General features: G+C 36.7%; 5 protein-coding genes across 13 annotated transcripts; 2 read left to right on the forward strand and 3 right to left on the reverse strand.

The window, feature by feature from the left end:
- Positions 1 to 11,906: 11,906 nt before the first annotated feature.
- On the forward strand, positions 11,907 to 13,203 carry LOC107271227. The gene is made up of 4 exons (XM_025088476.1): positions 11,907 to 12,349; positions 12,414 to 12,585; positions 12,651 to 12,854; positions 12,931 to 13,203. The coding sequence occupies exons 1-4, from the start codon at positions 12,166 to 12,168 to the stop codon at positions 13,121 to 13,123; spliced, it is 753 nt and encodes a 250-aa protein (XP_024944244.1). The 5' UTR covers positions 11,907 to 12,165; the 3' UTR covers positions 13,124 to 13,203.
- Positions 13,149 to 15,451, reverse strand: LOC107271224. The gene is made up of 3 exons (XM_015746951.2): positions 15,346 to 15,451; positions 13,830 to 15,276; positions 13,149 to 13,745 (listed from the first exon to the last, which is right to left on the reverse strand). Exons 1-3 carry the CDS (start codon positions 15,361 to 15,363, stop codon positions 13,339 to 13,341), a joined length of 1,872 nt encoding a protein of 623 aa, XP_015602437.1. The 5' UTR covers positions 15,364 to 15,451; the 3' UTR covers positions 13,149 to 13,338.
- Positions 15,452 to 15,980: 529 nt separating this feature from the next.
- Positions 15,981 to 17,560, reverse strand: LOC107271225 (putative tRNA (cytidine(32)/guanosine(34)-2'-O)-methyltransferase). The gene is made up of 5 exons (XM_015746952.2): positions 17,316 to 17,560; positions 17,158 to 17,227; positions 16,883 to 17,082; positions 16,411 to 16,808; positions 15,981 to 16,329 (listed from the first exon to the last, which is right to left on the reverse strand). The coding sequence occupies exons 1-5, from the start codon at positions 17,434 to 17,436 to the stop codon at positions 16,030 to 16,032; spliced, it is 1,089 nt and encodes a 362-aa protein (XP_015602438.1). The 5' UTR covers positions 17,437 to 17,560; the 3' UTR covers positions 15,981 to 16,029.
- A 94-nt stretch (positions 17,561 to 17,654) lies between these two features.
- Positions 17,655 to 18,983, forward strand: LOC107271230 (ubiquitin-conjugating enzyme E2 G2). 4 transcript variants are annotated; one of them, XM_015746963.2, is made up of 4 exons: positions 17,655 to 17,801; positions 17,940 to 18,021; positions 18,129 to 18,247; positions 18,318 to 18,983. In XM_015746963.2, exons 1-4 carry the CDS (start codon positions 17,729 to 17,731, stop codon positions 18,575 to 18,577), a joined length of 534 nt encoding a protein of 177 aa, XP_015602449.1. In that variant the 5' UTR covers positions 17,655 to 17,728; the 3' UTR covers positions 18,578 to 18,983. The 4 variants fall into 4 exon arrangements, with proteins under 4 accessions (XP_015602449.1, XP_024944246.1, XP_015602450.1 ...); XM_015746964.2 differs by having other exon boundaries at positions 17,704 to 17,880; XM_015746965.2 differs by having other exon boundaries at positions 17,704 to 17,856.
- Positions 18,838 to 26,101, reverse strand: LOC107271221. Of its 6 annotated transcripts, none has more exons than XM_025088468.1 (7): positions 25,794 to 26,100; positions 25,615 to 25,713; positions 25,223 to 25,358; positions 24,938 to 25,145; positions 23,084 to 24,859; positions 22,826 to 22,994; positions 18,838 to 22,738 (listed from the first exon to the last, which is right to left on the reverse strand). In XM_025088468.1, exons 4-7 carry the CDS (start codon positions 25,061 to 25,063, stop codon positions 22,344 to 22,346), a joined length of 2,466 nt encoding a protein of 821 aa, XP_024944236.1. In that variant the 5' UTR covers positions 25,064 to 25,145; positions 25,223 to 25,358; positions 25,615 to 25,713; positions 25,794 to 26,100; the 3' UTR covers positions 18,838 to 22,343. The 6 variants fall into 6 exon arrangements, with proteins under 6 accessions (XP_024944236.1, XP_024944234.1, XP_024944235.1 ...); XM_025088466.1 differs by having other exon boundaries at positions 25,223 to 25,436; XM_025088467.1 differs by having other exon boundaries at positions 25,768 to 26,100.
- Positions 26,102 to 26,115: the final 14 nt, after the last annotated feature.

A 26,115-nucleotide genomic window follows, 5' to 3' on the forward strand; every position in this document is an offset into this window, starting at 1 on the left:
TCCTTCCCGTAGACAATGTAGACAAATAATTAAGTATTTTATGAGCTAATTACTATTCGAGGGGAAACAAGTATAATATCCCATTCAAACAAATGTTTTCTTTGAAATAGTAATTAACGGCGTGTTTCGTATTCGATTGAGGTTAAGAGGTTATAATTTCCAAATGTCAATACTTATCGATATAATACGGCAATTCACGGCAACGGCCACACCGCTTACCATGCTTTAAAGTAAAAAGTAGCAGTTTTCATATAAAAACTATTAAAAGTCATGGCAACATCTGCGATAACAAAAATTACTATATTATCTAGTAAAATTTCTTTTGTTTTAGAATAATATTTGCCAGAATGTCGCTATAGTTTCCATGTACGAGAATTTTATAGTACTTTCTACTCGATAGTCGGTACTTTGTACCAGATCCTTCTTTCCGTGTACGCTTCCTTCGTCTTCCTTGCCATCCACAACAGCGCTGACTCCTTTTCACACTGTAGTACGTATATCTGCGCTGGGCGCCCCGCTCCATTCTTCCCTTCTCATTTACTTTACAATTCCGTGCAGTCACCACATATACAGGGTGGGCCAAAATTCTTAGTATAGTAAAGAAGGGGCTGATTCTTTATCAAAAACTTCGTTTTTCAACAAATTCAATTTGATTATCAGTGCAGTACTCGTGCACTCTACTTCGAATACGTTGAGTGGATTCCCTTAAAAAGCGTTCTGTAATGATCCACTGCGCCACAAGCATATTCGGTAAATCCGTATATATGTCATTCAATCGATAGAAACTGATAGTCAATACTGATAGTTCATTATTTAAGACTGACAGAATACAAATCAAATTATATCGGATACGGTGAATCTTAATAATGTATAGAAAAGCAAAAGGAAGGGGTGGTCTTGAGTGAGATACGCTAAACGTTTGGACAAATATTCAAAACGAATTTTCTTAAAAAAACAAAGAGCCTCGCATGAAATAATGGGAAGTCGACCGTCAGACGTAAGACGTAAGTCACGTAGATGTAACTGCATCAGTGTGTGTGTGCTGCGCTTATGCGCATACTCTCCGCGTAGGCTGGTAATGTGTATGTACATCTAGGCTAGCACACGATGTACTCATAATGGAGCGAAGACTACAATTCGAATTGAATTTGGATATGGCTAAAACAATGGAAACTTTTCGAGAATTGTGTCTCGAAAATGATGACGATGATGAAGAAATTTCAAATGAAATCAATTTATTAGCAGCACATGTACATACGAGATGCTGACCCTTTTGCTGATTTTCTTGCTAATGCTAATAGCGATGCAAACGCCGACTTGAGACTAGCTGCGTTAAATCGTCTTGGTCCTACAGCAAAAAAGACGCGATAACATTATGGACAAAGAAGACTTCAATAAATTAATGCGTACAGCTAATTATTGTCAAAACAGTCTATTACTTCATGTTATTTCGCATATTTTGAATAATGATAGACCGTTGCAAATTGTTCTTACTGGCCCTGCCGGTTGCTGGAAAACATTTGTGATCAACCTACTAAGAGAAATTTGCAATCGATTTTGTCATACCGATAGTTATTGCAATGCATATGTGACATGTGATGTCACATGATATTTAAATGAATACAGTAAAAAATTTATATCTCATATTTTATCTATCATAAACCTATAATTTCATGTATTAAAGAAATTGAAGACAAATAAATTTCAAATTAAAATTAAAATACAATTTCTTGTAAAAAAAATAATTTTCAATTATAAATAGTTTCCCGCACTGAACTTCCTACAACATGTTTACACATCATTCGTGAATACAATGGCACTCACGCTTTTTTTTTTTCAAAAAATCAACCCCTTCTTGATTGTACCCCCAATTTTTTTATCTACCAGTATTGATTATTAACCAACGAGTTAAATATCGAAATACATATTATTAACCATAGGAAATGCTACTTGGAGTTTATTTTACCTTTCATTATTATTATTTCAGCAAAGCTCAAACTTTTTTCCATGCTTTCAATTTACTGCGAACAGTCTACATATTAAATCGAGAATATAATGTATATTTTTCGATATCGCATTTCTTGAGAATTTTGATTTTTCAAATTTACCAATAACAATTTTAATATATCACAAATAACAAGTATCCATTATAGAAATATACATATGTAGGTACATATATGTATGTATATCAAAAAACGTTACGATTTCCTCACTACAAACTACCTATCATTTGAACTTTATGGAGATTTGAGCAAATACAATGCTATAGCGTAAATCACTATAGGGAAAAATCGTAAAATGAATTCGACGTGTAAATATGAATTTACTAGACAATTACAGATGTTACGTCAACCGATACGTCGCTGAATCAAGATTATTCAGTGTACTTGTAAATTGCCACAATGTCGGTGCTTGTGATTTTCATATTGAGCTTCTGTCCTCTACGATGTATCTATCACGAAAATAACTTTAATGAACGTAAATAGAATTATGTACACCCGAGCAGCTTGGATCTTTTGGCCAGGCAACGCTTGAAGGATTTCCGAAAGTATAAAAGAATTTTTCTTCTTTATCGATTGTTCCAGTCACTTGTTACGTATCAACGTATATTTTTCATCGTTTTAGGATACTTGGAAAGCTTTTTATTTTCGTGGGTAATTTAATGTTAATGCCACTCGCGATTTTATTGAATTTGCGTGCTTCTTGTTTATTATTCTGCTTATGTCCGCACTTTGTTACATGTATTTGCCCACGATGAAGTATTCAGTGTATAGCTACTGCAAAATAAACAGCGAAATTGCTGTGTCAGTCTATATTAAACTAGTTAGGTACATTGACCAACTTATCCATGCTATTGAATTATACATATGAACATCTACTATTATTCTCAAGTAGAAATCCTTTATTACACGAATACGGAGCAGAGTAAAACTATTTATAAACGTTTATCTTGCTAACTCAAACCGAAAAATTTATTGAACTACATGAACACTTTGAAGCAATATTTTTCTACTTGTTCGATGTGCATAAATATTTATTTCTAAACATTTTTTGAGTTACCGATTTCAAATTTGTAATAAGAATTTATAAACGAAATAGTAGATTCAACATGGCGGATAAAAATGTATAAAAATCACATCCATATAAAAATAGGTTTCTATGTATAATATCATGTATCATGTAATCATATATTATATACCTTATAAAAGCAAATATAATAAAACATACAAAAATAAAAAATGTACACAATTTTTGTAACAGTCTCAGGATCGACATATATTTTTAAATTTTTCCAGGACTACTAGGGTGGTTTATAACCTCAATTGTTTTTCTGCTGTCAATTTGTTTTTAACTAATCGATCTTAACGATCAAGGGGAAATTCGAAGCTACTCGATCCTAAAAATGAAAAGTTGTTGCGATCAAAAATAATTATTTCTCTGAGTGACAATTGACAAATGTCAAAATGTGGTGCTTCGAACTCCGTCGATTTTTCACTAGTAATTTTATTTTTACCAAACGTTTAGCATCTTATTTATACATATAGGATTATACATAACAACACGCTACATGAAGGTAGTTCTACCATAGAAATCAAATTAACAGGCTAACTTCAGGTTGTCCGTTTTTCTTTAATTACCCTGTATGTAGTGAAGACGTTAAACAGGGACCCTATTCTCGAAATCGTGTCACAATTGTGGCATGCCACTTTGAGTAGTTCCGGTTATAACTGTGATGGCGCTAGTAGGCAATTTTGAGTTGAAGTAGGACAGATGCCCGTTTTCTTCGACGCGGTTCAATGCATAAGCTCCGTTTATCTTCAAAATACAAGTGTTTGATTGGCTAATAGCACAGTTAAACCGAGTTTATACATTGAACCGCGTCGAAGAAAACGGGCCTCAGCCCTACTTCATCTCAAAATGGTCTACCAGCGCCATCACAGTAATAACCGAAACTACTCAAGTGGCATGCCACAATTATGGTACGATTTCGAGAATAGGGTCCCAGGTAACATGAAATAAAATAATAAAAAAGCAGAATCTCACTTGCATTTGCACGAACCTGAAGTACTAACGTGAGTTCCACAAAACCTCAAAATCGGTGGCACTTGAAGGTTAATTCGTGTACTAGAAAAACAAAGTAAGTTGATTATAAAATGAAATATTCCAAAGCTACAAAAAAATTAATTTTATTTTTGACTTTTTTATAATTGCATAACAGTGCATGAAATATTGTAAGTCGTGTTTTTCGTCTACATATTCAATGCAGATGAACCATCTGTGCGCTGTACATATTGCTCTAGTGCAAACGATACAACAGGATGCAGTCTTTCCGTCCTGTTTCTTGTGGACACAATCCACATCTACCTTGTGTACATCTGTCGCTCCTATTCTTGAATTCTGGTGGATTGAAGTAAAATATTTCTCGAATAATGCATTTCAAGTTCGAATGTAGCATAAGCAAAGCTACTCGAACCGTAAGATGCGGTTTGAGTAACAGGATGACCAAGGCATGTAAAAATGACCGATGGTTCAAACAACTATTTTCAGGCTTCATATTGCTCGTAATGAGGGAGTTGACGACAGCTTGATCCACTATAGCATAAACCATGCGCATTGGCCACCGATTCATTTTTCGGACTGTCGTGTATACCGTTAGCATATAATATCGAAAGTATCTCAGGACTATCTCACGCTTCCAGCACTTCTGGCTTCTTGGTGTTTGTATTTATTTCTACGTCGTGGTCTAATGTCGACAGCATTAGTATTATCTTATTTTTCTCCAAGCATAGTAGAGATAAATCTTCGTTTTATTGAACATTATTTTTTCTATTTTTTTCAGGTACTGCCGTTACAAGTTAAAGAATTTCGAATTTCGAGTTTATTAATTTTCACGACGCCTATCACGGTTAGAGAATCCTTCAACATTTCCTCTACAAGAGGTACCAACATGGACTTATCATTCACTATGACAGTAAAATGTTTGCCATGTATCAACCTAGAGAATCGTCTAACGTAATACAGGGACAAAGATTCTCCAAGCTCCGTCCTCACTGTACCAACGTATGGTTCTGCCTCCATCATGTGGCTTCTTCTTCTTGCGCCATTCAAAAGCACATATTCCCTTGAACGAAAGCAGTTGTTCGTTGATGGTACCTTCTTGATACAAAACATGATAAGATTGACAATTTTGTATGAATGCAGATCATAGTTCTCGTAGCGGAACAAATTTCTCAGAAATTCCTCGTTCTGGTCTTTTCTTCATGTCGTCGAAAGGAATATGAGCATGGAAGCTTAAAGCGATAATACGGGATTTCGGCTAAAAATAAAGTCAGACCCTTCTGACCCGACCAAAGGTCTAATACGTTTGTCTTATCTGTTTTTAACAGACTGAGAAGTACCACTAATCGAGGAAAACCTTGAATTCTGGCAGACTAGTCTCTCCGTGGAAAATATATCGAACTAATTTCTTTTGCTTCTCTCGAATATCTTCGTTCGTCTGTTGTCAGACATGTTGAAGCAACTCATCCGTTAATAATAGACTTCAGGTTTCAATAAGGACTGTAACATCCTTGACGTTACTGACAGTCACAGGTAAATAAATGATCGAGCTTGAACGTCCGTGCCCTCTTCTTTCGGGTATCAGAATCGACCATTTAAACTTGTGTCGATAGAGTCCCTCTAGTAAGAGTCCGGCCAACACCCGGAAGGGACGCCATATTAAGGGCTTGTTTGGCGCCACCATGACATTGCGCGCGGAATGGACTAGCCTAGGACTCGGAATCAACCACCCATTTGACTGACAAGCATTAGCTTGTAGGTGGATTAGGGAATGCCGATTGTGACATGTATTCTTTTAGGACCTTGCATAAATCGCTCCGAATTGTAGAGGTCAGAGTATTGGAACTTTGAATTATAGAGGTCGGGTTTCTTTGAACTCGAGTGACAGAGATAAAATAATGGACAGTAATACGTTCGAAAAACTTCGAGCTATTCTCGGTTTATTCTTCGAATTACGGAAGTCTTTGCAAGGTAACGGACTGAATCTCACAAGGAAGGTACCTCAGGCGTCGTCCTTCGATTTCGTTCGTTTTTAAATATATTATTCTCCATCAAAATCTAAGAGACACGTGTTCTTTTTATAAACATAGGAGATACATGTTTTTACGTTTTTCGAAAAAACGTCGTTTAAGGGGTGAATCACCCCTATGTCGTTGTAACCAACTTCTTATTAAAGCGGCACTATCTTGCTCCGCTTTGTTCCCGCATCCCTTCGTTTCCCGACACCTTTCTGGCAGCACCCCTCCTACGCTTGCGAGGTCTTCAGAATTCTTGTATCCTAAGGGTTTCGATGGTAGTTGAAGCCGATTTTGGACTTTAAATTTTGAAAATCACAATGTCAGATACTGTCAAAATGCAATTTTTTAACTGTTACGGCAGGGGGGTAACTACCCTTAAAGATATTCTATTAGGGTTTTGTGGTTTCTTACGGTATGTAATTTTTGCGAACGAAAGTCACTATAAATGACTCATCAATGATAGAAACGGTCTCGTTACTGATTGCGACAATAGCTTCCAGAAAATCCACTGATTTTTCTCTCCTGCAAAATCCAACGAATTTATATAAAAGAACATCTAGAAATAAGGAAAAATTGAAAAAACGACTTATTTACCAATTTAATTACTAATGCCAGTAACATGAGTGCCCAGGCGACCCGCTCGCACTTTCCATCCGTGTACCGTCAATTATGAGTCAGACCTAACTGTCCTGTGCCTCGTAGGGTCTACTAGAGGCTTCAAAAGGTTGTCCCAGGATGAGAGAAAACGATGCCTTCTCCATTGTTAAAGAAGTTCTCGTTCGTTGAAATAAGAAAAAACGCTGAGGTATAAATATGTCACGGTTAGTCCCCAGAGGGTTAATATGGGGTGCAAAATCGAACTTTGAAGCCTCCTTATGACGTACTTCAAATACGTCGTTAGGTCGAGTTGATCGTAGCCATATTGATGATTATAGCTATTTGGAATATTAACGTTCGTTTAAAAATACCTTATAAATTTGAAGTCAGAAACGCTAAAAATCCTCAATAACCAGTTTCCATGCAAATTTAACTACTTTTGGAAATTTTAATCAATTTTAATTCCTATTCTGATTTTGTAAATGTTAAATTCAATACAAAGTCAGTAGTTCGAAAAACTATCGATAGCCAATTATTAAACACATTGGATGAGGACTACGTGTATCCAGATATGAAAATTTATATTGAAAATTGCACAGTATCACAATAGTTTGATCATTTGAAATTTAAAAAATTTGATTTTAGATTTAAATTTAGAGACCCTAAAAACTTCCTCGTACCAAATTTCATTCAAATTGAACAATAAATGATATTCTGTACTTCGCTTCGACGAGGTGTTGTCTATACATATAGAACACTATGCTTCAAAGGGTTAACAGAAAATAAATGTTAAATGGGCATTACTCAGTTTCATCATAATCAACACTTCAAGGAATCAATCACAAGGAAAATATTTAAATAAATATTATACAGGGTGAATCACGAATCGTGATCAGTAGAAAGTACTTTGTTATTAGCAGTCCGATCGAAAATGTTTTTATCAGCTTTTGCATGATTTCAAGAGAGCTTTAACGTGATAATGAAAAATTACTGGTCAACTCTTTTTTAAATATTTTTTCAAGGTTACCTTGAATTTTTTGCAACTGAACATATAATTTTTTTACGCCTGTCTGTTAGAGGATTTCAAGACGAATTCGGCACATGTAAGGACATAACATTGTTTTCATCTGATTCGAAAGAAAATTAAAAAACTTTGTATCACAAGGAGAATCACAGCTGCGCCGTTATTACGCAACCAATGTTGTTGACAAGTCAAAATTTACCAATCTTAATTGTAGCGATGTTCAAAATGGTGTCCACGAGCTGCAATGCACTCGCGTAGACGGTGAACAAAAGATTGTTTTGCATTCTTTATGGCCTCTACACTGATGGTTGAGCATGCATCCGCAATCCTTCGTCGCATATCTTCCGGTGTTGTTGGAGCATGTGCACAAACTTTGTCTTTTAATGTACCCCACAAAAAGTAATCTAATGGAGTAAGATCTGTAAGTAATTTTGACTTGTCAACAACATTGGTTGCGTAATAACGGCGTAGCTGTGATTCTCCTTGTGATAGAAAGTTTTTTAATTTTCTTTCGAACCAGATGAAAAAAAATGTCATGTCCTTACATGTGCCGAATTCGTCTTGAAATCCTCTAACAGACAGGCGTAAAAAAATTATATGTTCTGTTGCAAAAAATTCAAGGTAACCTTGAAAAAACATTTTAAAAAAGAGTTGACCAGTAATTTTTCACTATCACGTTAAAGCTCTCTTGAAACCATGCAAAAGCTGATAAAAACATTTTCGATCGAACTGCTAATAACAAAGTAATCTCTACTGATCACGATTCGTGATTCACCCTGTATATGCACGAAGAAAAATTGGCTTTTACTTTCAGGCACAAAAACTCCGAAATCTGGGTATTGAATCCTCTAATTTGTATAACACTGTGAAGACACGTGAAGAGTATGACAATAATTTACATACCGATGATCATTAATACTCATACTTAATACATAATTTAATATTTTTACGAGTCACTAAAAAACTATGACAAGTACATATCTGCTTATTTTTTATAAGGTCTTCGCTACTCTTTTATATTACTACTGCTTCTCATATTTAATTATGATTTAATGCTCATTTAATAATTAATAAAACTTTAGGTGATGCCTTATCGAGTACTACTTGGCGGATCCATGCCAGGAATTCCAAAGTACTTTCTCTGAATGTACTAACAGTATTCTAAGACTATATATTTGTTATTAGGCTTTTACCGTGGTTATTTTTAACGAGTTATAGTTAATATGCTGTATGTAGGTTTTGAGTTTGAAAACTGAAAACACCTAAAGTTTTATTAATTATTAAATGAGTATTAAATCATAATTAAATATGACAAGCAGTAGTATTATAAAAGAGTAGCGAAAACATTATACGAAATTTTGAAAATACGCTTAAAATGCTGGGCCAGTGCCAGATCATATAATAGGCAGATATGTAGTGACTTATGTACTGGATTTAAATACTTTATGTTAGAAGAATTCACAGCACTACTGTACTTGGCATAGTTTTTTACACATCAGTGTTCTTTGGGGGGTTTTATTTTAGTAGTATAGTACTTTCAAGTTTCTGACCATTAGCTGATATCACTGGCAGCTATATTCGATAGGAATCAAAAGTTCATATGTTGGTAGTGGCCCGATTGATGAATTATATTAATAACGCAGACTTCTACATATATACTACTAGACCGCTAACTCGCTTGCTGGCTGCGAGGCAAAGTAGAGGGGAGATCGGACGCCATTTTTTGTATGGCATTCCATATTCTAGGTGGGGAAAGTAAATAGGAGACGCCGATCACTTGTTCCGTGATTTCGACGTTTCCACGTTTTCCGAGCAGACGTATTTGTGTACGTAAAATCGGAATGATAGACTAAATAATTTGATAAATATGAAGAAACAAATCAGATAAGCCGATGTCAAACAAGGGGAGGCACACATCTTAAATATTACGAAGACCATATCACTTACAGTCTTCCAAATAGCTAAGTGGATAAAATGTTGGCTTAGTAAACGTAAGGTTCGGGATTCAAATGACGGCATTTTTTATCCGATTTGCGGTACAATTTCTAAAATAGCAGTAAAAGTTCTCTCTTTCCTCTTTAAATATTAAAAGAGAAGAGTTTTACTGGATATAATCACTAATTACACGCGCCAATGCCAATGCGACGCACTTGTCCCACTGAATAGTGTCGGGTGTCACACCGATACACTAACCCACTCACAAAGGATGAGGGTCCATAAGGCCGGTTTTCGGCCCAAATCTAATTTGGGTAAAAATGAATAAAATAACTTCCTGTAGTAACTACTGTAAAAATTAAGTCGATTCCACCCTAAACGAACCACCCCCAACCCCCGTAGCATCTCGATATACTCCTTATAATAGTGAAAATACCATCACGTAAATAGCAGCATTTTTGGAAAGATTCGTCTTTAGTAGACTAGTATTTTCTTATTAATTCATTTTAAATTATTTTTTTACTACTTTTACTCTTATCTATTATTTTTAGCCTTTTTACCCCCTTGGTGGAGAGTGGAGGGGGGTAGAAAAGCAATGGGTGGGCTCTTAATACAGTATCTGTACTTTTACGTGTGACATATGATTTCCGATGAATTTTTCTCTTGTAATTACGAATCCGTGCTAATAACCTTCAGAAAATGGAGGGTTTTGAAAATCGTTGGATCTACACACAGGTATGAGGTTGTGTGCTAAGACTGTAACTCAATATCTTTAACGTGTGTTTGCAACCAGGGCACCTCCACGTGGTGACGGTGGGCAACGAAGTTGTCCCACTATCCGGCAAGGGGGTAAAAAGGCTAAAAATAATAGATAAGAGTAAAAGTAGTAAAAAAATAATTTAAAATGAATTATAAGAAAATACTAGTCTACTAAAGACAAATCTGTCGTGACGAATCTAGACACGAACATGTCTAGTTTACATCATTTTAATACTTTTTGTTAGAGGAATTCACAGCACTCCTGTACTTGGTTTTTTTATGTAGGTTTTTTTTTGGGGGGATATCACAAAGAAAATACTAGTCTACTAAAGACAAATCTGTCGTGACGAATCTAGACACGAACATGTCTAGTTTACATCATTTTAATACTTTTTGTTAGAGGAATTCACAGCACTCCTGTACTTGGTTTTTTTATGTAGGTTTTTTTTTGGGGGGATATCACAAGTTTCTATTGCTCAATGGGATATATTAAAGAAGTTCAAATCTATATTGTTATAGATATAAAATGTAAATATATTGCGATGTCGCTAATCAGAAAAATATATTGCGTTGTGGAAAATGTTAAAAGGCACATCAATTTAATTTATTTCAATTTTTTTAGAAATACATAAAAATATATACAAATTTAAAAATAAAATATAATCTTGAATGCAGATAAGCGTCATTAATGACATCCAGCTTGTTGACGCCGTGTGGTGAAGGTAAAATAGGAGTGTGTACATACACATGTCACCGCAGGGTTACAGGAAATCCCCCTCTCCCAACTCCCAACACATCACCACTGTAGCATAGAGCGACAGTTACTTCTTACTGATAACGTATAAATTGAAATAGGCGGGAATTGATTTACCCTTTCCTCCCAATCACAATATATTTAAACGAGTATAGTAGGTGCTTTCTAATTACGAATACAAATTGACACATCGCAAAATAAAACTCACATAGGTCAACAAAGAACCTTTGGTCATTGTGTCGTTTAATCGAACCTAGTATTATTCATGAATATTCCGATACTGCAAATTCAAATATAAATACACATTTTGCCCATTTATTCACTTCTGTAATTTATTTTCTAAGCATGGGATAAGACATAAATAATACATTTGTAAGAATCCAAGGGAATCCGTAGAATGTTTATGATGATATAAATATCTTATAAGTACATATTTGAACTTACAGGTGCATGAGCGGTATAGTCTAGTTAGGGAAGCGTAAAAACAAACAAAATGTATAATGACTATTCAAAGTTCGAGGCGGTTTATTAGTATAACTAAATTTATAAAGAGCAATAAATTTTAATGTTTTAAAACATGTATTCGAGGATAACGAGGTATACATACTTTTAAGAAATGATTTCTCCTGTTCTTCTTGGTTCTTTGTTAAGTTTATATATATTAAAGGATTTTGGTCTTTATTCAACAAGTACTTATGCAGGTGTCAAGCGACTGTGGGACTAATCAACTAGCGCACTCTATGTGAACAATTCAGAAACAGAACTAGCGTTTCAAAAAATTCACTGCCAATACTGCGAGCATAGTTGTCTGGTTATGTATCACTCCGAAATTTATGAAAAATGGTTTTTCTTTGCGTTCGTTTTCACAATAACAGTAGTAATAAACAATAACAATAAAAATTCAACATCATAGGATAAAGCCATCAGGAGTGGAAGGAAGGAAGGAAGAGAAAGTTAACGTTGTCTAATTGCATAATTGAAAGTAGAAGATCCATTATTCAATAAATAATATTTGAATTATGGATGAATTAAACAAATTGTCGGCGGCTGTAGATTCTCTACACGAAAAGATAAGTGAATTTCCCATAGGTGCTGTATCTTTTGAGGATTTTAAACCTACTGAAGAGAAAATCAAGGATACCAGGGAGTTGTTGAAGGCCCTTAATGCTAAGCTTCTGATGCTTCAATGTAGAAGAGATACCGGTAACTATAATTACTATATTTGATTTAATTTACTATATTTCCATCTTACAGAAATGTATCATAGCTTTAGATTCCACGGAAAAGGTTGTGGAAGAAGAAATTGGACAGAAAATAGAGAGACTACACGAAGCACTGACGAATTCATTTATAAATAATAAAACTGTTGAGTTATCCCTTCATAGCAGTGCTGTGATTGAAATCATTTCTGAGGGTCATGAGTTTCCTGCATTACAAAAGTAAATATGTATATTGTTGTATGCAAAATTTTAATGTACAAATTTCTATAGTATAATCGTTGTAGGAAAACCGAGGAGTACATGCAAAAAATATTTTCACTCAACGATAAGGTATATTCAATCCAAGAGTCATTACAGAAAGCTTTGACACAACAAATTGAGGCAAAAATAGAATTTTGGAAGGCTATATATGCGTACCAAGACTTTTTGAAGGAACAGCAGGAGCTTCGAGACGAAAAACTTCAGAAAACAAATCCTGAAATTGCAAAGTAATTAAACTACCAATTCTTTTGATATCTCATATTATTGAATTTCTAATTTGTTGTTTATTTTTATACGTTTCAGAAGTAAGAATAAAATGGAGAGAACATTGAGAAAAATAAATTTAATGAAAAAACTTATAACAAACCTAGTAGCAACATCGGAATACCTTATAAAAGACAATCCAGTACTAGTTCAAATGCTGAAAGATCATTGTGATCCAGTTAGTATAGAAACAATTCTAGAGATGTGTCATGCTCGCGATAGTAATACTTGAGGTTTAAAGGAAAAAATCGTTGATATAGCATATAATATTTGTATTTTTTTAAATAAATGCTTTCACATATTGTTATAAAATATACTTAGTCAAAATGCTTTCCAAGCTCTAAATAATTTAAAACACTAATAGTATTAGATAAAAATCATAACTAAAAGTATTAAAAAATGTATAGAAAACCATGAAATATGTGGGTTATTTTTAAAATTCTTTGATTAGTCAGTCTGTGTAGACTGATGAGCTCTTGCTGGGATAGGCAGTACCGTATCACCAACCGACAAGGAACCTTGTGTAAATCTCTGAGTCTCTGAAGAAACGCCTCTAGTGACAGCAGCCTGATTCGCTTCCAGTGTTCTCATTCTGGCAATAGGTTCTCTGGCTTTGATTTTGTACCAACCACGCTGTCTTTTAGCAAGTGGACTCCAAGATTCACTCTCTGTCTCGGGTGTATCACGTTGACGCGTAGGCATTATATCGACGATATCCCTTGGACGTTTTCGAGATACGACAGAAGATGTAGAGGGTGGAGTGACGAGAATGGATTCTGACGTCCAAGATCTGGATAGTGACTTTGCGCTCTGGGATATTGGTTCTCTGCAAATGTTTCTGAAAGTTCCCACACCTGGTGAAATATAAAATAATAAACTACAGATACTGCAACGTATTACACTAGATTTTAATCAATACAAATTTAATAATAAATTACCAGTAAGATTACTAAAAGCGTATTTCATAGCTTGGGCTACTGCTGAAAATATTCCACCCGCAGCAGAGATCTCTGAAACCTGGGACTTGGTAGAAACCTCTGGAGAATTTGAGAAATGTTTCACACTAGATTGTCTATAACTGTCCAACGATGTAGATCTTCTAAGACTTTTGGAAGCGGACGTTTGACTTGCAGAAAGATTAGATATCACTGAAGAGTAAATACTTTCTGAAGATCGTTCTTCGAGTTTTCTTATGCTAGAATCTATCAAGGGGGCCAAGCTAGAAGGAGATAGTTCGCCAGTGTTTTCCACGAGGACCATCATCACAACCCGTGACGAACTCGCGAGCCTGCTGTTGGTTTCCGGTGAATGTTTTGGAGGAATTTCATTACTATCAATGTTCTCCTTTTCAGCATTTCTCTCGTTTTCGCGATTCATCTGTGCTTTGTTTAATGATGATTGACCCGTCGACATACTGTCTGCCATTGTCTCACGAGCGTCGTAAAACTCGTTCTCAGTAATGTCGAAACTTCCAGTGGTAATAAACTGATCTGAGAATCGAACTCTCTTAATAGACTCTCTTCTTTCTTTTTTAGACTTGTTCGATCCCGATGTGACATCCGGCGGAGTAGGAAGTTCACCTCCGTTAATATCGCGTGCCAATAATATATCACTACCTTGTACATCAGTTAATTCCATATCCTGAACCTCCTCCTGCATTGCCCCCAACTTCCATCCAGAATTGATGATACCTTCCTTTCGAGAATCCTGCCCCCTTACTCTTTGAGAAAATGGTAATGCGGATCTTAAAGGAGTATCTTCTCCCTTAGAGTTGGCCTTCCAAAGCTGCGAGAAACTCACAAAATGTGTATCCCAACTATCTTTAGAGCTGCCATCAACGTTTTGCGAGTCCTCAGCTTTTCTTTCCGTCAAGGAAGGCGTTTTTGGCGTTTTGAATGAGAAATTGGGCGTCTTTGCTATCTTATACTCACAATTCGTATTCTGCCGGACAACTTCGCCATGCATTGGCGTACTTGTATTCCTGGAAAGTTCAGGTGGCGAAGTGAAGCTACCAAAATTACCAGTATACTCTCCGTCCAAAGAACCCTCTTTTCGCGTATAAGTTTTAAGAGGACCTGACGTCTTTGTACCTAGGGGTGATGGTGTCACTAGTAAAGTTTTTTTCACACTCCACAGTCGACATCTTCCCAAGGACTGTAGATCCTCGATGCTCCGGAACTCATCGCCACAGAATTTACAGTACAGTGGAAGATGATTGATTACCACGTGACACAGGAATTCTGGATCCTCGAAATAACGCGTTTGTACATCCTTCCGTCGGCAAAAGAGACAATTGGGTCCGTGAACGGGATGATTTTTCTTTTCGTGTTTCCTTCGACATTCAATGCAGCAGAATACCTTCTCACAATATCCACAACGATTTTTCTAAAGACAGAGAAAAGTGGATCTTCAGTATTAAAACTCTGTCTAGTTTCACTAACGATTTTCTTATACCTCCAACGATTTCTTCATGATACCAGAATACGGTCGCTTATTAAATACACTATTTACCAAACAATATAACAGTCCTTACTGTAAAGACTTACAAGTCACTTTGACATTGTTTTTGTTATTAAGACGGCTGTTCACCTACGTCAATATCTGCACGCGGGTAAGGAATAATTACGTCAGAAGCAATTAAACCTTTGCAACCTTTTTCTTCTGTTTTCAAATAATTTGGTACATTATTAGTTTACCCACCTACCTTGCACAACAAAAAAATCTGGTCATCTGTATTTAAAATTCACAAAATCTTGTTTTCAAAAATAATGTCTAAGAAATAGACCTGTCAGATCTTCATAGCGGCTATCCTTATTACCTACTTCATTTTTTTACATTTTTCTTTACTGAAACGCAAATGACCGGTCTCCCTTGTCATATAAGAAAAGTGGCTGAATCGATAATTGGACGAATTAATGAAAAACGTAGGAGAAAAGTCATTGTAAAGATTTAAGAGCAGCTAATAGAAACAGATGCAAATTAATGTTTTGCATCATATTATATGATATACTCTATAGCTATATAATTATTATTACGTACTCTAACCGCGAAATCCACCTACTAACATATAAAATCAGTAAATAAATAAATATATTTAGATGCGAATTTTATTTTTACTTTATGCAAAATTAAGGATCTTTACATGATATGAAAATCAACAAAAGATTCAACAAGGTCGAATTTTTCAATAGGACCTTCATCTTCTTCGTCTTCTTTTTTCCGATTGGGCGTCGTCGCTAGATCATTTTTTGCTTCCTCGGTTATCTGTTTGTTACACGGCGAAGATTCACATTTAGATGCAGTATTATGAATTACAATACTAGCGTCAGCTTTTTTTAGATTAACGTTTTCCTTTTCAGCCAATGCAATGGCTTCCGCGTATGGTGGCGAAATTGGCAACTGAGTTGGTTCATGATATTTATATTCCTTGCCTTCAAACTGTAAAGTTTATTTTACAAAAGAATACAAATAATTATCTTTATAAATATATGCCAATAAAAATGATAATAAGAAACTTACATTCAATGGATAACACGTATCCGAATCCGGCTGATCCAAGTCTCCACAGACGACAAATGGGATTACGTAACGATTAATTCCGGTTAATGAAGCTAGTTTTGTGGAATTGTATTTCTCTAAGAACGAGGCTAATTCATTAGGTACATAGCCCTCTGGAGGTGAATAATTTTTGCATATTATGAATGCCTCTATACTAGAATTGCGTGAACTACTTGGTTTTGCACAAGAGACTTCAGCAAAAAAGACTTTTAATTGACAATATAATGTTGACACATCCTTGGCTCTGAATATTTTTGCTACAAACGTTCCACCAGATCGAAGAATAAGAGTGGTGATATTCAAAGCAGCTAAAAGCAGTTCAGACTGAATGAATATATCCATGTCGTGAAGTCCAGTAACTAGGATATTAAGAAAACAAGGATTAGAACATGCGAAAATTATTATATTCTTGAGAACAAGATTTGAAACTCACCATCTGGAGCACCATCACAAACAACTAAATCTGCTTGTTCATTGGCAAAATATTTTAGTATCTCTTCTGCAGTCGCTGCATTTGTAATATCACCTTGAATTTGGATGACACCTTCCAATGGTGCCATAGCCTGCAGGTCTACAGCAATGATTATAGGATTTACAGATTCAGCTGTTTTTTTATCATTCTTACAAGTTTCACTGTTGGCAGAAAAAACCTTTTTTCATTGGTCAAAGTTAATATAGTGGTAACTACTATATTGACAATACACGTACTGTAATCTACGAGATAAAGCTTGACTCCAACTTCCAGGTGCAGCACACAGATCTACAGCCTTCGTCACACCTGCAAAACATTGTTGTCATGAAAACAGAGTGGTATTTCAGTCAATTTTTTATTTTTAACTTCTTTAAAATAAAAACTTGTTATATACCATCTAAAATATGGTATTCATCATCGATCTGAAGAAGTTTAAATGCACTTCTTGCTCTCCAGCCCTCTTCTTTGGCTCGCCTATAATATATATCCCGTTTGTCCTTTGACGTTTTACCCATTATTTATTTAAATTATTGTCAGACCAAATTTTAGTAGTTCTAACGTATATAAAAATTGGAATGAAAAGTTGAATTATTAATACAGTGCATATACAACTTGTACGCAACCATACATAGCTTAAATGTATACCCAAAACGCGTAAAATTTCAAGTAATTTGAAGCATTTTACAAAAGATGGTGTGACTTCCACTTTCCAGAAAGTTGTAGATGATGCTCTCTGTTGATTCTATGTAGTACTTAGCGAACCATGGAGTAGCAGAGGAAAAGCATCAGTGACGAATTTTGCTGATAATGATTACCGACAACTTATATGTCAACATAATGGCGGGGTCAGCATTAAGACGGTTGATGGCAGAATATAAACGTGAGAAATACATTCTAATCAAGAACATAGCCACAGGAAGTCAAAGCTTTAATTTGTAGTGTCTCACTAACATCTTACAGTAATAAACATTCATATCAAATCAGCCATGGTATCACAAATGAAATAAACAATTTTCAGAACTAACCTTGAATCCACCAGAGGGAATCATAGCAGGCCCGATAAATGAAGAGAATTTCTTCGAATGGGAAGCCCTCATTACGTACGTCTCATTAAATTCCTAATGGCAAGAGAACTTATACTGGAAACAAATATGAAAAATCATATTGTTACGTTACACCATGGATATTCATCTTGAATCCTCATTAGAGGTCCTGAGGGTACCTGCTTTGAAGGTGGTGTCTTCCCAGCAAAGTTGATCTTCCCACCAGACTACCCACTGAGTCCTCCGAAGATGCAATTTACCTGTGAGATGTTTCATCCTAACAGTACGTTCTCAGATACCGTCATCTAAAGTATTGTCTCATTCTACAACTTATATGCATATTTCTATTATAGTCTATGCTGATGGTAGAGTATGCATCAGCATTCTACATGCTCCTGGAGATGATCCCATGGGATATGAGAGTAGTGCAGAACGCTGGAGCCCTGTACAGAGCGTCGAGAAAATTTTACTAAGTGTGGTGAGTATGTTGGCTGAACCCAATGACGAGAGCGGTGCCAACGTAGACGCGGCTAAGATGTGGCGTGAGGACCGCCCAGAATTTGAGAGGATTGCTCAAAAACTGGTGAGGAAGACATTGGGGATACCGTGCTAGAATTTAATTTTACTGAATAATCTTCTGGGACATATATGTGGTATATTATTATTGTTCTTTAATTCGTCTATGCCTAAGTCTATATTGTATGTTGGATAAAATTATGAGATATCGATAAGCATTCCAAGAACTAACCGATTCTTCAATCTTGATCCTGGTCAATTTATCTTTGCTTCTAAAGCACCTATTAGTAAAATATTGTTATTATAGTTAGTTACTCATAATGTTCAAGAGGGATTTCACATAATCCTCATTTGGAATAGTCTCAAAAATTTTATTTCATTGTCAACATTGCAGTACAAACGTTCGTTTCTTTTTTCCTCTTTAATCAAATACCATGTGTATTTGCTTAGGCTTATAAATTACCTTCATAAATGAGTGAATAAATGGTTAAGGAAATGCAGAATCTTTTAGGCGTAATTAGAGTACTCTCGTTCATGGAACTAAAATATATCTCACCTATATTACATTTGTGAAAATTGAAATTTCACAGGCAATTCCAATGATCCTAATACAGTGGGATTTCTATAGTTAACATCCAAGATGGAAATAAATAAAATAGAAATAACTGGGCTACATACTTGTACAAAATTGGACAAAGTGATCACAGGCAATTTTCTTAATTGTCTCCTTTCTCTTTTCTTCCTATTTCCAAAACATACCACTACACAATATAAGTACTAAATACAAATTATTAGTAAGACTTAACATAAAGAATATAAAATATATATTTCCACGAACAAGAGGCCACGATGAGACGTTATATAGCCACTTGCAAAACGTTTTCGACTGACTGAACGTTAATTGTTTATTTATTTATATGTATGTATAAAAGAAACATACAAATGAACCTAACGACGTTGAACTCGATGATGATTGAAAAGTGGGATCTCGGACTAGAGGAAACGCCATGTTCGGAATAGGAGGCATTGGGATTCACTCAAAAATGGCCTTTGAAAGTTCGTATATAGAACTATTCCAAAAGTATTGCAACATTTGAAGATGGTTCTACTGCAGAAATCGATACATCAAATGGACGTGCAAACTTCCGGTAGTGCAATAGTCCTGAATAATCAAGTATAACATAATACAGAGTGGTTCTACAGTCTTCACCAATTTTCACTATTTCCATTCGTTCAAATAGATCAGGACTCTTTCACTGCACTGTACATAAACTCAATAATACATAAAATAAAAACATGAACAAAAGAACTCCAAAATCATGAAGATTAAAAATTATTTCCTAATGTTAAAACAATTTAAAAAAAGAGAGAATATCGTTATAAGAGGCAGATAAATACAAGATAAAGAATATGAATTCAAGACAATGAATTATCTTGAATGTCTTTTTGGTTATTTCTGCTTATTCGGCAACTTAAAAGTCTGTATGACTAGCGTCGTTACTATGGACGAATAACGAGTAACAACGATATTGCAATTAATTGATGAATTAATTAATGGAATGATGACGATAACGATGACGATGATGATAAATTCGCAATGATTTCAATCTCCTAAATCCGACATCAGGGTCACGTTCAAGAACCTCGCTGGAGTGCACTCTAGTCTCATTCTATCTTCATCATAATAATGCTGATAAAAAAATCCCAATAGACCAGACTTACCCCGAGTGAGGTTTCTAAGCGCACCTCAGAAGAGAAATCGTGAATAGATTCGCGAGTTCCTAGAACGAATCAGTTAAATTCTTCTCGCGTATACATGAGATACGCATTGTTCTGTCTTTTCTTCTTCTTCTTCCTATTCTTCTTCTTCTTCTTTCTTGCTATCATGAATCTTGTGTTTACAAAGCATATGAACACGTAGGCGCTTTATATGTTTCTCGTACATTTCGCTTTAATGAAAATACATCGAAAATTCGCGTGTATAAAGTCTTCCAGTCGAAAAATGTCCTGAGCAACTCGCGCGACAGAACGCTGCTTTCTTTGTTCCTTTTTTTCGCATTATTTATCTTCTTCTTTCTCTTTTTCTCCCTGTTCTTCATCTTTTCAATCGTTCGCGTTATTGCTCGCTGTATACAATTTTTTCTTTCTCTCTCTATATATATATATATTTATATATTAGTATTGAGTTTCGTTTTACTGGACTCCAACAGAAAAAACAACAAAACACAAACAATAACAGGTCTTACCGCGCAATCGCATTTAACACAATTAACGCGGTTCCTAATAATTCTTAACTGCAACTGGTCCATTTGGACGAATCGCCACTTCTCCTTTTATCTACTGCCTTCGTGCCTACAATGAAAGGCGCTGGAGAATGTTTCGAAATGATTAAAGAAGAGAGAGACCGCACTTTGACTGCACATGCAAATCCGTAAAGAGAGAAATATAGGAGAGGAACGCGCAGAACGGAGAAAAAGAAAGTAGAATAAAAAAAAGGATAATCGAGGCCACCGTGGCCCGTTATCAATAATATACAGACAATACCATAATGTGTGTTTATAACTCCGTGTGTATATCTGAATTCGTAAAATTCGCATTAGCTTATTCTAAATGCTTAATTATGCCTTTAACCAATCGTATTACGTGCTTTGGCCATATTCTTAACGAGAAGAAAGAACTGCAATGAATAATTCTTTTTCATTTTAACGAAAAACATCACTTCGGTGTGCCCCTGTGATTTGTTCTTTTATCATATGTTGTAGATTATCCAAATCTAAGAAACGTTTTTTTTTCTTTGGCTGAAGGCTTCTATGCCAATCTAAAAAATCACCCCCTTGCACAATTAACTTTGGATGTAAGTTCCATTCTTTAAAACTGCGTTATCGCTCTTAAGAAAAGATAAGTTTCTCTTAGATTTGATTGCTGTATACCAGATCACAAAAGGAATGATATTGGGGGCGGACATCATAATCATATTCCTTGTAAGATAACTGCTATCACTGTACGCGAAACGATCAATTATGAGCCGTATCGTATAATCTGACATCAATATTACAATGGAATTTGTTTCAATCTGCGAAAAGGACTCAATAGCGAAAATGGCGAGTGTCGAATATTACTTTCATCCTATTTAATATGTATAATTGAGAAATCGATTCTACTTTCGAGAATTCGATCCGAACTGTTTTAAACGCGAAGGCATAATTATGGCACGCGAAGAGATTTACATTTCTTTATCTGCTCTTTCACTTTTCTTTCATTACCATGTCTTTTTACATTCCTTCCGTTCTTTTCTTCCCCTCCCACCTCTTAAATATTCTGCCAGCATCGCTCGTTTTCCCATTTTAGTAAGCTCTTTTTACCAACATCTTCAACAGATTGTGCACTTATTTTATGCTAGCAACAAATCCACGTTTGCCTACGTATACCTCATTCACATATAAATACTACACGCCCGCCATATGTAATCCGGTCGATTGATTTGCAAAAGGTCAAAGGTTATTGGAGCAAACTTAAATGTAACAGTGACAAGGGTCGTACCTTATTATTATTAGCTCCTTGTAAGACACACTTTTTTATAGCATTAAGAAGAAAAAGAAAAAAAAATGGAAACGGAAAAGAAGCGGAAGAATATTTTGAAGAAAAAATTAAACGCGCCTTTTGCATCGACTGGATATCGGACACGGACTGACCTGGACATCCTCTCCTACAGTCCCGATGTCTTCTCTCCTTTGTTTCTTCTTTGTTCTCAAATCTCTCTCTTTTGCTTTTTCACTTTTGTATGGTCTCTTCTGGTGCCCTTCGTAAGGTTATCTTACATATCTTAATTGTAAGCGGGACCAGGTTTGTGATGATGCCTGATCTCACGACAAACCCTGAGGCGTGAAACAGATCTTTTCGAGTTCACCAGTAGAAGAACTAACTGGGGACTCCGCACGATCGTCCTGCTCAGCCACTTGCTCACTGTAGTAATGCGGCGTGCTCAGGTAGTCTATGAGACGTCTAGGTAATGGAAGAGTGGGTATCAAGTCCCTGCGCACCATTTTAAGGATTACGAATCTACATGTGTGTTGAAGACTCTGGACCTGCTTGAAGCGCGACACCGGGTGTAACAACTGTACCCTCATCGGCCCCAGAACAGGACGACGATGAAGAAAAAATAAATAGCGTCCGCTACGTGAATGCTCCACTGCGTTCTCAATGAAGTCGACTATCGTATGTGACTTAAATTTCGTGCAGCTACCAAAGCTGAAGTTACCTAAATTAACAAAAGGACAAATTTGAAGTACATCCTCTCGAAGATGAGAGCATTGAATTAATCATCGGATTAATAATATTTACTCACCCTGATCGTGTTCTATCCTGACGTGTCGTACACAACTATTCAGTCTGAATGATAGTGAGAAAATATAATGATCGTCGCTACTATCTCTCACGATGAATGAACCGTCCGGTTCATTGGACAAGATCTTCTCGGCTGCCTCACCAGATATGGGACCCCAATACCATCCGTACTAATAAATCAGTGTTTAAAAACCGTATGAAATTATGGATAAAAATTAGATACAATCAAGACTGAAATAAATCGATAAATGAGACTTACATCCTTTACTTTCTCGATACTGGCAGCAAAGTCCATACTGGTATCCTCAGCGGTCTCTTCCTCTTCTCGGGCAGGCAGTACTGGCATGCGTTGTATTGAGGTAGGGGAGTCTGGTTTGGCTAATATGGCTGTGAGAGCAACCTCAGCTTGCTCGATGCCTACCTGACCATTGTTCTTAGGAAGGGGAGGAAGGGCGCGCTTGAAAAATGGAAGCTTCTGAACAGAAGAGTCAACTTCACTGGTCGTATTATTATTATTCGCATGTTGATCAGAGTCAACACCTTCCTCCTCCTCCACGATTTCACCCTGGACAATGCTGTTCCTTTTGCCTACGAAATGATCAGGCGAACCGAGCCTGCGGAATCTAAATATGTTGCAGAGGGTCTGCTTCAGATTCAAAGAGAAATTCCTTTGAGTCTTTTTAATCTTTTCTCTCTCATTCTCAACCTTCTCTTTATTATGCTGCTCGTCTTTAGCTTTTTTATGTTTGATACTAACGAAGGCATTTTTCTTATGTTTTCTGACGTTACCGTTGTTATTATTATTATGAATCAGTCCATTACTGCTCTTGTTGGATATGGGGGTATCCGTCGAAGAATCCGTATGCGGATTGCTATATCTATTGTTGTTATTTACACTAATACCCTTTGGCGTAGCTAGATGCACGGGTGTTTGACCCGCGGGAAGTTTATCGCGTTTTATCTTATTTTCACTAGAATCACTGGAGCTCGAATAGAGAGTCTGAAGATACTGGCGCACTTCGTGAAGCGTCATATGTATAGGCTCGCCAATGTTGTGCGTGTGGCTATTCGATGAACGTCCACTATGTCGGCCGGATGTTCCAGGAACGCTATGGCGCTTCCCGTTGCCAGCCTCGTTGCAGCAAACTTCAGCCAAGAGTCGCTGAGACTTTATCACATGTGTGATTGCCCTGGGCTTGCCGCAGTAATGCCTCGCTTGCTGAATATGCGCCTCCAGTTCGCTCTGTGAACTCGCCGACACATTTCTTCGTCGCTTCCGATGGTGACGGTGTCGTTTTGGTCTCTGTGGAGTACGTAATTCATGTAGAGGTCGCACCACGTCTATTGGTACCGTGTATATGTCCGAATCGAAGGGTACATTGTACATGTCACTAATTTCGCTGGTAGTTAGGACATCATGGGACATTGCCGACGTAATGAAACTGCTGTCGTCCACTTTGTGACTGAGCCCGGTTGTATTTATAGAGTTATGAGAACTCGATAACCTCGAAGAGGCCAGAGAACAGCGCGAATTAGGACGATTTAACGTGTTATATGGTGTTATCGTGATGGTCGCGCTACCCTGACATAACGCCGAGGCGCCCATAAATTCCGATGTCCACACTAGTTTTGAATTGTGCGCGTTACAAGTTAACACGGTGGCTGAATGTATCGCTGGAGCTATTCGTCCTTCTGGCCAAGATATCCTGCAGGATATAGCTAATGCTTCCTCAATAATAAGATGCACCAGATTTTCTGCTATATTGTCCAACCACCGTGGCAGTTTTTTGCATACAAGCTGCGTATAGCAAACTATTGGTGCGGCGGAGGACACCGAGTCCGGTGGAGATGGACTATCTTGAAATTCTGGTGGTGGTTTTATTGCCACATCTACCACTTCTACTTCCAGCTTGCTATCTACGTCGTTCCAGCCAGGCCCTTTCTTCAGAGTATTGAAGTTCTCACCGCACATTCCATCCGAATAATCAAATGAGTCCTGTGACAGTGATTTACTTTCCACATCGCTCTCTTGCATCTGAGAAAGGAATAATTTAGAGTAACAAGCTCATAACCTTATTACTGCAGAACTGCACATCCTGGAATCAGCATGTACCTCAATCGCGAGATGAGCTCGTACAGAATCGCTGGATATGGACCCACCAAGGCCACTGCTTCCAAGATCGCTTAGTGGCCCTGTGGCACTTAATGAGCAGGATGGAGGAGAGTCCATCTCTTGCATCTGACCTTCACACACTGTTCCCAAGGATTTACAATGACAAAAAGATCCTCTTCGCGTTCCTCATTGTCGTCTAAAATTCATGCTGCACAAATATTCTAGTTGCACTCAGAATTCAACAAGCCAATTATCTCAAATCATATTTCACTGCGGTTACTTTACCTTAAAGTAGCATATGCCTAAAGTGACATGATGATACACTGTCTTCTGTGTTGCATTTTTTTTAGTTATTGCATGTTCCATTATGACTTAGAGTTTGAAGGCAGAGTAGATAATGAGGATCCTTGGTATAGTGTGCCTACGTAACAAAATACCAGGTACGAACATAAGACCTCCTACACACTTTTGAGGGCCATTAAGAGTTCCAACAGCCACACTAATGATACAAAAATTAACTCATTAAAGATAATAATAATCTAATGTAGTTTAGTGGATACTGGCAAAGGCATGCCTTCTTCAAAAGTAATGTATTTTACACCCCGGCAAAGTCGATGTTTTCCAACTGGTGAGTAGAAAGCGTTTGACGTTTCACATGAGAAATAGGATCTACTCACCTTTAACTAACTTATTCGACGGCATTCTTCCCTGGATATTTTGTGATTGACTCGGAGGAATCTCGAGAATCGGCTCATGGTGCCAGCATCGCGTCCGTTCTAAGCGCAAATCAATATTTAAAAGACAACGCAGCCACCTCGGGTTTCACTTACTCCATGTTAGTTCGATTCCAGCGCACCGTAACTGCTCGCACTAGGATCAACCTCTGTACGCCAATGCTCTACGCCATACTGGTTTCACTACTATACGCCACTGTACGTTACTCTGTACACTAGTGCACTGTCACTGAACGTTGCGAAAACACCCAACAGGCCATTCCATTCGAGTACATATGGGCCCCCTACGAGTCCGGCACGTTTGAAATGCTCACAATCATGGAAATCTGGACAGGCTTCCCCGAGAACATTTTTAATTAGTAACCACGATCAATCCTTACTGAAATAGCTAGATGCAAATCCCTTCGCCGATGATCAATACTCTGTGGTATCAAAAATACACTA

This window comes from Cephus cinctus, unplaced genomic scaffold (genome assembly GCF_000341935.2).
Source record: "Cephus cinctus unplaced genomic scaffold, Ccin1 Ccin1_scaffold0929, whole genome shotgun sequence".
NCBI classification, from domain to species: domain Eukaryota; kingdom Metazoa; phylum Arthropoda; class Insecta; order Hymenoptera; family Cephidae; genus Cephus; species Cephus cinctus.

Coding starts and splice junctions, on each gene's coding strand:
- LOC107271227 (XM_025088476.1), top strand. CDS start 12,166: ATGGATGAATTAAACAAATTGTCGGCGGCTGTAGATTCTCTACACGAA. Junction 12,350..12,413: donor TCAATGTAGAAGAGATACCG/GTAACTATAATT, acceptor AATGTATCATAG/CTTTAGATTCCACGGAAAAG. Junction 12,586..12,650: donor GAGTTTCCTGCATTACAAAA/GTAAATATGTAT, acceptor TAATCGTTGTAG/GAAAACCGAGGAGTACATGC.
- LOC107271224 (XM_015746951.2), bottom strand. Junction 13,746..13,829: donor CGCTTTTAGTAATCTTACTG/GTAATTTATTAT, acceptor ATATTTCACCAG/GTGTGGGAACTTTCAGAAAC.
- LOC107271225 (XM_015746952.2), bottom strand. CDS start 17,436: ATGGGTAAAACGTCAAAGGACAAACGGGATATATATTATAGGCGAGCC. Junction 17,228..17,315: donor TGAATACCATATTTTAGATG/GTATATAACAAG, acceptor AATGTTTTGCAG/GTGTGACGAAGGCTGTAGAT. Junction 16,809..16,882: donor TTGTGATGGTGCTCCAGATG/GTGAGTTTCAAA, acceptor TTAATATCCTAG/TTACTGGACTTCACGACATG.
- LOC107271230 (XM_015746963.2), top strand. CDS start 17,729: ATGATTACCGACAACTTATATGTCAACATAATGGCGGGGTCAGCATTA. Junction 18,022..18,128: donor GAATGGGAAGCCCTCATTAC/GTACGTCTCATT, acceptor AATCCTCATTAG/AGGTCCTGAGGGTACCTGCT. Junction 18,248..18,317: donor TGAGATGTTTCATCCTAACA/GTACGTTCTCAG, acceptor TTTCTATTATAG/TCTATGCTGATGGTAGAGTA.
- LOC107271221 (XM_015746941.2), bottom strand. CDS start 25,063: ATGCAAGAGATGGACTCTCCTCCATCCTGCTCATTAAGTGCCACAGGG. Junction 24,860..24,937: donor GAGCTCATCTCGCGATTGAG/GTACATGCTGAT, acceptor TTCCTTTCTCAG/ATGCAAGAGAGCGATGTGGA. Junction 22,995..23,083: donor GTATCGAGAAAGTAAAGGAT/GTAAGTCTCATT, acceptor CTGATTTATTAG/TACGGATGGTATTGGGGTCC.